Genomic DNA, 10,487 nt, shown 5'->3' with positions numbered 1-10,487 from the left:
AGCAGCACCATGAGCAAGCAAAGCGAAAGCAAGAGCAAGGAAAACCTGACGAGTAAAGGTGATAATAGCAACCATTTATTATTATCTTATTTTTTTTGTAATCAGCGATGTTTAAAACTTGTGATTGTCTGCCAGAAGGAATCATAACCGACAAGGAACCACCTCTGGATATTTATAGTCAGGAAAATTGCTTCAATCACCAACGCTCCAATCCAAGTTTTTGGTGCCGTATGATTGAACGTGTTTCATTCCTTCATTGTTCCATTTACGGCAGAACCATAAAATCTAATTTTCCATATCTAGGATATCCACATGCACGCTTGTTGTCATTCGCCTGTGACTGTGGTAGCCCATCAATTACGAGGTATTTCACAGTAGAAGGTCAACCCCCATTGTGTGCGTACTCGAATATCAACTTGAAACGAATCGATAAGATTGCAAAGTCAAAAAAGAAAAAAAGAAAAAAATAAAAAAAAACTGTGGTGTAATTGCGTCTGCTTTTTGTGTTCGTTTCTTATCTCCTAAGAGTTTTATGATTTCACGCTGTTGGAGGGAGGACGGGTCTTGTCAAAATTCGAGACGCAAATGACGTCGCCTTGGCTTCTTGGCAGGGGAACACTAGACGGGGATTTGGGTTCAATGCAATCAGGGTTTAATGCTAGATCTTCAGCAACACCAATATCTAAAGGAAGCATCCAAAGTATAAGCACCGGTTACGAGTAATACTGAACTCGACCGATTTGCTCATTCCAGTTTATCCACTACGTCATTGTTCTTTGATAATTATTTACAAACGTGAGTCTGTNTGTTGTTGTTGTTGTTGTTGTTGTTGTGTGGTGAGGCATCAAAAACGTTGTCCATTGGAACTTGAAATATACGAGAATTGGTCAACAATAGCGTACGTGGGTGTCTACGTAAATCAGCTTTGTTGAGGTGGAATTTTGTGATATTCCGGAACTTTAATTTTCATGGACTATACGATGGAACCATTTCCGTTTTAGACAACGTGGTGCCAACGTGGTGCCAACGTGGTGCAACGAAGGTGTAAATTTTCTTCTATAGTTACGCGCCCACAATTGAAATACCGCATCATGGTTGCCTGTTGTCATTCTCATGAAGTCTCATGTGGACTTCGATTTGAATTTACGAACATTTGGGTATAGAGCAATGGTTGGATGGTATTTTGTGCTATTTGTGCAACTTCAGCTGTTTCACTTGTAATAGTGTGTGTCTCCTGTAATTTTAGAAGTTTTGGTGCCACGGCTCATGTGGAAGGAGGAGTTTTAGTTGTTTTTTTTTTTTGACGTCATTGTGTATCAAATATGTGGGTCTAGCCTCCTGTAGAAATGTTGAGTATGCGAGCCACATTTCGACGTCACTTCAAAATTGAGATTATTTTCGTAATTGTTGTAGAATCTTAACATTGTCCTCCATATTGTTTGAGTCAATGCAGTCACTACGCACCTATTATCGAATGAAATTTTTGTAGTTGAAAAAGTCTTTCATGTACCAAAACAAGATTACTACAACTGCAGCAATGCAATATGCAATAAACGCAATTACAATAACCGCGGAAGGAATACACCACCATCTTTTACTAATTACAAAACAGTTTTGTGTTGTAATTACACCCACTCATGGCGCTTAAATCTCCTTACACGCATCAATGTACACTTCTGCGCTTTCATAGTTGAAATATGCGCCCACCTACTTGACAGTTGCTTACACCGTTGGCGGGAAAAGCGCTAAAAAATTGAAAATGGATCTCTGTTTGTGTTAGGTATAGCTTCTATTTTGAAAATTAATCTTTCGAAAATTCTTCAATACTGCTACACATACAAAACCAAGCCATCCTTTCGTACGGCATCAAAAAAGAGATTGGTTTTGCTCTGCTCGGATACTCCAAAGCTTACGCAAAAATGAATTATCCCTCTGATGTCATAACGAAGATAAAGCCGTCGATCATGTCTTATTGCCCCATTTTCAAGTCTCATTGTGACTGTGACGTCGATTCTGGTCCTATTGGCTGGTTGCAGTTCTATTTTTTGCTAATGTATTTTACGGGCCGTGTAATTTAAGGAGATGTTTGAAAATAGGGGTGACTCTGTGGACTTTTGTTGGGAGTTACAAAGAGCAGAGTCAAATAGTTACTCAATGTTCACACTTACACTCACTCACTCACTCACACCTGTATTTTCTTGAAGAACGCCAGGGCTCATAATCATCAACAAAGAATACAATTGGACTTTGGTGTTTCAAAAGCTCACCTTAAGAGTTACGGCATTCTCACAACGCAAACAAAGGAAAAGTGGTCACCATCAACACCATTTCTTTGAAAAAAGCACCAATCGTTTTCTGCAGTCACTGGTTTAAATCTACAAAAAAAGGCATTGCGGAATCTATACCCACATAGAACACAGAACGTTACTTCGTGATGCAAAATGTCCAGAAGTACCTACCTTTCGTGAAACTAAGCTACCTCTTTTGTTTCAAAATTTTGACAACTTCAAGATGGTTATGAGACCAAAATGGAGTAGCAACTATACCAAATACACACATGCAACCACGTTTTCTGTACCTGTATTGCAATTGCGCCGGAAGTACGTCCCCCATTCTCATAACCATATGATGCCATCAAATTTTTGTCCAATGTGCATAACTCCAGCCAATCAGTTGAAGTCCCTCCACCTCAACACAGATGAAAGAGTCAAACTAGAGGGAGAGAGAACAATGAGCACCGATGCTACAGTTGACCCACGTTTGGGTTCATTCCTGACCACCCAGAAAACTATAAATATGGCAGGAATTCCCATGATGTTTTGTTGACTCCATTTCCATCACCAACCAATCAACCCTCATTCTGAAAGGATGACTACAATTGCTACATTCACTAGAAACGTTTTGCTTGCCCTTGCCTTTGCCTTGGTTGCTGCTCAAGGTGCTGCTATTCCTGAAGCCAACAAAAGAGACGACAGTCCTGGATTCGTTGCTTTGGATTTTGAAGTTACTAGAAAACCACTTGACTTGAACGCAACTTCTAATGCCATTTCCAAGAGAGCATACCCATCATCTCCATTGTACTTTGAAGGTCCATCCTATGGTATTCGTGTGGCGGTTGGTTCCAACAAACAACAACAACAAGTGGTTCTTGACACTGGTTCAAGTGATTTTTGGGTCGTTGATCAATCGGCAACTTGTCAAGGAACTCAAGATTGTAAACACTACGGTACCTTCAATCCTAGTGGCTCAAGCTCATTCCAATCTTTAGGGACAAGCTTCCAAATAGGTTACGGAGATAAAAGCTCTTCAAGAGGTACCTGGGCAAAGGACACTGTTTCTTTCGGTGGTATTTCAATCACAAACCAACAGTTTGCTGATGTTACCAGTACTTCAGTCTCCCAAGGAATCTTGGGTGTTTCGCGTGTTCGTGGTGAAAGTGCTAATCCAGAATATGACAATGTTCCTGTTACTTTAAAGAAGCAAGGAAAGATCAAAACCAACGCGTACTCGTTGTATTTGAACTCCCCAAGTGCAACCTCTGGAACTATCATTTTTGGTGGAGTTGACAATGCCAAGTACTCTGGTAAACTCGTTGAAGAGCCATTGACCGACAGTCAATACTTGGCTATCAACTTGCAGTCCCTCAACTACAATGGTGACGCAGAGTCTGGAGGTTTCAGTGCTGTCTTGGATTCAGGAACCACCATCACTTTCTTGCCCGATGCACTCGTTTCAGATCTTGCTAACAAGGTAGGTGCTCAGTTGGAGCAAGTTGGTTTGGACAATGAACTTTACTTTATTGATTGCAACTCAAACCAAGGTACAGCTTCATTCACTTTTGACAATGGTGCTCAAATCAGCGTTCCATTGTCAGAGTTTATCCTTCAAAATTCAGACGGAAGCTGTATTTGGGGATTGCAGAGCGCTGATAGTCACAATGTCCCGCCAATCTTGGGTGACAATTTCTTGAGACATGCTTATGTTGTTTACAACTTGGACAAGGAAACCATTTCACTTGCTCAAGTAAAATACACTTCTGCTTCAAGCATTTCCGCAATCTAAGTTCGAGGACACTTTATTTTGGTGAGTTTTTTCCCTTTACAGACGTTATAGTTCTAATAAATTGCTTTCAAAAAGCATTGTAGATGCTCCTTGAGGTTTAGCGGAGTGTGTGTGCCACCTTCATGCGTGAAGAGTTGACAAAAGTTGATTGGCACGCGTTATTGTTGCTCTCATTGAATGAGCATGTGGTAATAAGTGACATATATAATCTTCTACACATTCTACTGTACAGCCCACTACACAACAGCTGGATTTACCTCACACAATCTGATTATGACCATTATTTAATCACAACTTTTCGTTTCTCAAAATTGATCCTTCTTGATACATTCTGTCCAAGTTTTCCTGAAAATACTTTGTGCAAAGAGGCCGTCTAATCTTCTGAGTCGGTGTAATAACCCCCCTCTCAACCGTTAACGGATCAAAGTCTACTTCAACGTTGTGTATCCTTTCAAATCCCTGTAATTGATCCTTAACTGCATTATTGAGGTCCATAAGGAATATTTTCTTGTTCGATGGGTCATTCAAAAAGCGGAGGATATCTTCCCTGACACCGATTTCATTGTGAAACCTGCTTCTTAAATAATCTGCAATTGATGCAGGATCCAAGCCAACAATACCAATGAGGTACGATTCAAGTGACGTTCCGTAAACAAAAATCTGTTGGATATGCGGACATGACGATAAGTAAACAAGTTCAATTTTTTCAGGAGTGACAAACTCGCCCTGTGCCAACTTGAAGAAATTCTTGACCCTGTCAACAACATACATTTGATTGCCGCGGTTGGTATCAATACGTGCAACATCCCCACTGCAGAACCATCCATCTTTGTCGAATGATTCAGCAGTTGCCTCGGGGTTCTTGTAATACTCTTTGAATATTTGCGGTCCTCGCAACAATAACTCGCCTCTTGGTCCTTCTGCATCTTTGGAAGTGTAGTTCATTTCCGGGATGTCTCGTAGCCTGCATTCAGCTGTCACTCCAATTGCACCAATCGAACCTGGGTCGTGGTCAAATTGTTTACTACACAAAAATCCCGCAAAAGACTCCGTCGACCCATAACCATTAGATACTCCAACATTCAACGCGGCTTTTATGAACCTAATTGTCTCCGGACTACTGGGTGAAGAGCCAGTTGCTATTGTTTTAACGCTGGCAAGTCCCAATCTTTTTTTAAAAGTCTCAAGCAAGGTATCATAAACCAAATGAGGGGGGTTGGCATCTTCATCCAGAGCTTGTGCTTGAAGTCTCAATTTCTCAGTGATGGCTTTGGTATATATGTACCTGGTCCATAGGTTTTCACTGTGGATTGTTTGCGATTTGATTGTTGCTTCCAACTTTGACAACACTCTTGGTACAGTTGCAAGGTTGGTGGGTTGTAATTCTCTGACGTCATCAAGTAAGGCCATTGTTGACTTGCTCAGAGGGAATCCAATTTCTGCACCAACACAAACACCGTAGACAAGATTGGCTCTCTCTAGAATATGTGCAGCAGGCAAGTACGAGTACAATCTCGTGGTCCCAGTTTTGAAACCTCTCCCATATTTGAAAACCAATCCTGCAATCGCATTTTCATGGGTCAATACAACTCCTTTCGGTACAGATCCAGTAGTACCGGACGTAAAACAAATTGTGAATTTGGTGTCAGGAGTTGGTGGTATAGGAGTTAGTTGGTTTGTTTCCCCGAGCTTCTCAACATATTCGTAGTCAAACAAGGCGATTTGGTTTGCTGCAGCAAAACGTTTCAATTGAGAACCTTCAGGTCCTTCCAACTTATCCATAGATACAACAGCAATCAACTTGTCCATCCTGTCACTTTCCTTCTTCAACTCTATCAACTTGGAAATTTTCTCCTTGGAGCACAAGACGATGGGTGATTCTGTCAATTCTAGAATATATTTGCTGGTATTTGGACCCAATGTGTCATATAAGGCTGTGTTGGTGATGGAGTAAGTGAAGCTAGCAATGTCGGCTAATACCCATTCTGGACGATTTGAACTAAATATGGTCAAGATAAAGGAGTCCTTCTTTCTAGTTGGGTCATAGTTCAAATTCCGGTGCACTTCACTCTTGGTTCTAAATGGGTTATTCTCCAAAATAAAAAATATACCTGAGCCCAAGTTCCTACTTCGTTGTCTAATAGTGCGGTAGTCTTGCCATTGATACTTTCCATACGAACCATCTGACAACTTCTCTCGAACTCCAAGCGCATTTCGCTCAGCAGTAAATTTATAACCAAATTCAAACAATGTATACAATGTGTCTAAGGAGTGATGCAACCTGGATATTAAATTGTGTGTGGAGTATGCATTTCGGTAAATAGGGGAATACCCCTCTTCTTCCGTACCTGCTATTGGTAAAGCGTTGGCAATCAACCGTGCCTTGAATGGCACGTTCTCCTTGAGTGTTGCATATATATGCTCAGGTGACTCATGGACCAAAGACATTTAGTTTGATTGGGCGTAAGTTGTAAAGACAAAGATATTGTAAAGACGCATTTGCAATCAGTTTACGAGCGGGAGGAATCTTTATCCATTTTATACCATTGATCATAGCCCCTCCTTAGTATAAACCCCCCCCCCTTCCTCTAGAAGTCAATAAAAATTTTACCCCTAACAACATGAATTTAGAAATCAAGGAAGTCGTGCATTAACAACTTCTCAATTTCATTACATCACACACCTTTAATCCGCAGTTTGCTATACATAGAATTCGTATCAGTAAAATTTGTGTTACGCTGCTTTGTGTCAAGTTCCTCTCCTCTCTCAATGATTTATTCTTGCGGGGAAGCTGAACAAAACCTCGTAAATCACAAGGGAGCTACACCACGGTAAAGACGCACGTAGAGACATCCCGTAAACCAAGATCACACTCCTGGTTACCATCCCAGATATACATCAAATGTCCCCGCCAATGCCATCTTTGCTGCTATAGAATGCAAGCTCGAATATTATGCGCAAGAAATGTGTAACTCCGATTTTTGGTTATCGCCGATTATTTTGATGTTCCGGTCACAAAGCTGAAAACTCCGCTAGCTCGAATTGGCTTTTTATAAACCTTAAGCGTACTTACCCCACTGATCTCCAAGGCTCCATTCCCCCCTTTACGCGTCTTCAACCTCGTCCAAAAAATACTTTCCGAAATGTGTTTGTGTATTCTGAAAATGTATGAAATCTATAACTTTTCACTTCTCAAAAGTGAGCCTTCTCTATACATTTTATTCAAATTGTCTTGAAAGTATTTGGTGCAAATGGGTCTTCTTATCTTTTGTGTTGGTGTGACAACTTCTCTTTCAATTGTTAAGGGGTTGAAATAAATCTCCACATTGTGCAATCTCTCAAACCCTTGCAATTGATCCTTGACGGCAGCATTGAGATCCAAAAGGAATTCCTTCTTGTTCCTGGGATCATTTAGGAAACGAAGGATGTCATTAGGATCATTGATTTCATCGTTGAATTTGGCCTTTATGTATCCTCCAACGGTTGTTGGATCCAACCCGATAATTCCAACAAGATAGGATTCAAGTGAGTTTCCGTGAACAAAAATCTGTTGAATATGTGGGTTAGCTGCCAAATAAGTGTTTTCAATCTTTTCCGGAGTAACGAACTCCCCCTGTGCCAACTTGAAGAAATTCTTTACCCGATCAAATACGTAAACTTGATTGTTATTTGCAGTGTCAATTCTTGCAACATCTCCAGTGCAAAACCACCCATCTTTGTCGAATGCTTCTGCAGTTGCTTCAGGGTTCTTGTAATATTCCTTAAATATTTGCGGTCCTCTCAATAACAACTCTCCCCGGGGTCCTTCTGCATCTTTCGAAGTGTAGTTCATTTCCGGAATGTCCTTTAATCTGCACTCAGCAGTAACTCCAATGGCACCAATGGATCCAGGATTATGGTCAAATTGTTTACTACTAATGAATCCAGCAAACGACTCTGTAGATCCATAACCATTGCTAATACCCACATTCAATGCTGCTTTCAAAAACTTGATTGTCTCAGGACTGACCGGCGAAGAACCGGTGGACATGACTTTGACACTACCCAACCCCATCTTCTTTCTCAACGCATTGAGTAACACGTCATAAAACAAATGGCTAGAGTTGGTATCGTCTTCATTTGCCTGCGCTTGAAGTCTCATCTTCTCGGTGATGGCTTTGGTATAAAGATATTTCACCAACGGCTTTTCATTGTTGTTGATAGTGTTTGCTTTGATTCCAGCCTCAAGTTTAGATAAAATCCTTGGCACAGTAGCAAGTCCAGTTGGTTGCAACTCTTTCACATCATCAAGCATTGTCAATGGTGATTTTCCCTGCGGGAACCCAATTTCTGCTCCAACACTTAATGCATATTGAATATTGGACCGTTCGTATATGTGCGCCATTGGCAAAAACGAATACAACCTAACAGATCCAGGATCAAACCCTCTACCATACCTGAAAACCAACCCGGCAACAGCGTTTTCATGAGTCAACACAACTCCCTTTGGGTTAGCTCCAGTGGTTCCCGAAGTGAATGAAATTGTAAACTTAGTATCTGGGGTTGGTGGTATTGGAGCCAATGGATTTGCTTCTCCAAGTTTTTCAACATGCTCAAAATCAAACAATGCAATTTGGTTGGCAGCAGCAAGATTTTTCAATCTAGCATCGTCAGTGCCATCCAACTTATCCATAGATACAATGACAATCAAGTTCACCATCTTGTCACTCTGTTTCTTCAAATCAATCAATTTTGTAATATTTTCCCTTGAGCATAAAACAATAGGCGACTCTGTCAACTCTAAAATATATCTACTAGTGTTTGGGCCTAAAGTGTCGTACAATGCAGTATTCGTAATAGAATAAGCAATTGAGGTCAAATCTGCCAACGCCCACTCTGGTCTGTTGTGACTAAAGATCGTCAATATGAATGAATCTCCTTTTCTATTTGGGTCGTAGTTTAAGTTTTGGTGAATGTCACTTTTGGTCCGAAATGGATTATTCTCCAACACAAAGAATATACCTGAGCCCAAGTTGTTTCTTCTCTGTTTTATAGTGCGGTAGTCTTGCCATTGATATTTACCAAATGACCCGTCAGGCAACTTTTCTCTAACTCCAAATGCCTTTTGGTTTTCGCTAAACTTGTAACCAAACTCAAACAATGTGTACAATGTGTCCAAGGAAGGATGTAATTTGGTGATTAATTGGTCAGGACTGTATGCGTTACGGTAAACTGGTGAGTGTCCCTTTTCTTCAGAACCTGGAACTGCTACTGCCTTGTCAACTAATCTTGATTCAAGCGGTAACTTTTCCTTGAGCATCTCAAAGATGCGCTCAGGTGTTTCTTGAATCAACGACATGATCTTGTGTGATTAGTTGAATGAGTTCAAAAGAACCTTTACGGGATGAAAGTGTAGAAACATTGATAATGAGTCAACGTGGTGGGTTTCGTTCGTTTTATAGTCCCACATAACTAGTCCCCACCATTCAATAACCCCTCATTTTTTTCTCCCTCTTTTTTTGTTTTTTTTGTTTTTTTTGTTTTTGAAAGTTTAAAGTTGAGACTGGAAAAGGCTCAAACGTTGAGCATATGGTTGTTACTCTAGAGTGAATACTACTCGATCAAATGCAGTACGTGATAAACCAACTCTTTGGTGTGTTTGCTTGTTTGTTTTTTTTTTCACAAGATGATGGTTATTCTTCGTTGATTATGTAGAGACTACTCTTTAAACCACAGTTTATCTCCACTTAACAAACGAGTGTGAATTATGTGTGTCTATTCCCGTTTTTGTGTTTGTTTTCACCTCTCAAAATTATTGCGGGGTTTCAATTGAGTTTCGGACTTAAGTTATTGATCTTGACTCGCCATCTCCACTAGGTATCAAGCGATGTGACTAGAGGGTATCTCTAACTAGGCAGAAACTCTTGTGATCAGATTAGGTAGTTACTGGAGTGAGCAGTGATCATATCGCTAAATTGATTAAAAGTGTGCAAAACATTACACATCTTTGAATTGGTCCCAGCAGAAGCTTAACTCCGGTTTCTAGCACAAACTAAAGATAAAAATTAGTGTGAGCAGATCAAACTTTCCTACTCTATACATATATAAGCTTCCTACAATCTTACGATACTCGGCTACTTCAACAGTGTACAAAGCTGTGCCGGTATTTTGTTGGTTCCTCCAAACTCAATCGTTGTTTAGTTTAGACGAGAGGGGTAGTTCGTAATATACAGGTATTTTTTAGGACCACTATTGAGTGCCAAAAGAGATCAGAGAGCTCCCTTCTATATCACACATTGCAATTTGCACACTCAAAACATCTACTTCGGTTAAATTCGCTAAATTATATATAAATTACAACTTATCCTTTCTAATGAGCGAGCCTTCCTCGTACAACTTGTCCAAAGTCTGCTTGAAATATTTGGTACAAACTGGTCTCTTGATCT

At 40.3% G+C, this 10,487-nt stretch overlaps 3 protein-coding genes across 3 annotated transcripts; 1 reads left to right on the top strand and 2 right to left on the bottom strand. All coding sequences in view use genetic code 12, as the record gives it.

Annotated features, from left to right (window-relative positions):
• Positions 1-2,868: 2,868 nt before the first annotated feature.
• On the top strand, positions 2,869-4,062 carry KGF57_000070 (pepsin-like aspartic protease; the record flags this gene model as incomplete). Its single annotated transcript, XM_051755196.1, has 1 exon — positions 2,869-4,062. The coding sequence occupies one exon, from the start codon at positions 2,869-2,871 to the stop codon at positions 4,060-4,062; it is 1,194 nt and encodes a 397-aa protein (XP_051611419.1).
• A 288-nt stretch (positions 4,063-4,350) lies between these two features.
• On the bottom strand, positions 4,351-6,510 carry KGF57_000069 (uncharacterized protein; the record flags this gene model as incomplete). The annotated part of the gene is made up of 1 exon (XM_051755184.1): positions 4,351-6,510. One exon carries the CDS (start codon positions 6,508-6,510, stop codon positions 4,351-4,353), a length of 2,160 nt encoding a protein of 719 aa, XP_051611418.1.
• Positions 6,511-7,237: 727 nt separating this feature from the next.
• Positions 7,238-9,400, bottom strand: KGF57_000068 (uncharacterized protein; the record flags this gene model as incomplete). Its single annotated transcript, XM_051755173.1, has 1 exon — positions 7,238-9,400. One exon carries the CDS (start codon positions 9,398-9,400, stop codon positions 7,238-7,240), a length of 2,163 nt encoding a protein of 720 aa, XP_051611417.1.
• Positions 9,401-10,487: the final 1,087 nt, after the last annotated feature.

This window comes from Candida theae (genome assembly GCF_024610275.1).
Source record: "Candida theae strain CBS 12239 chromosome Unknown scaffold118, whole genome shotgun sequence".
In the NCBI taxonomy this organism is placed as follows: Eukaryota; Fungi; Ascomycota; class Pichiomycetes; order Serinales; family Debaryomycetaceae; genus Lodderomyces; species Lodderomyces theae.
Note: the sequence above shows the minus strand (reverse complement) of the source record. Positions and strands in the feature narration are given on the sequence as shown.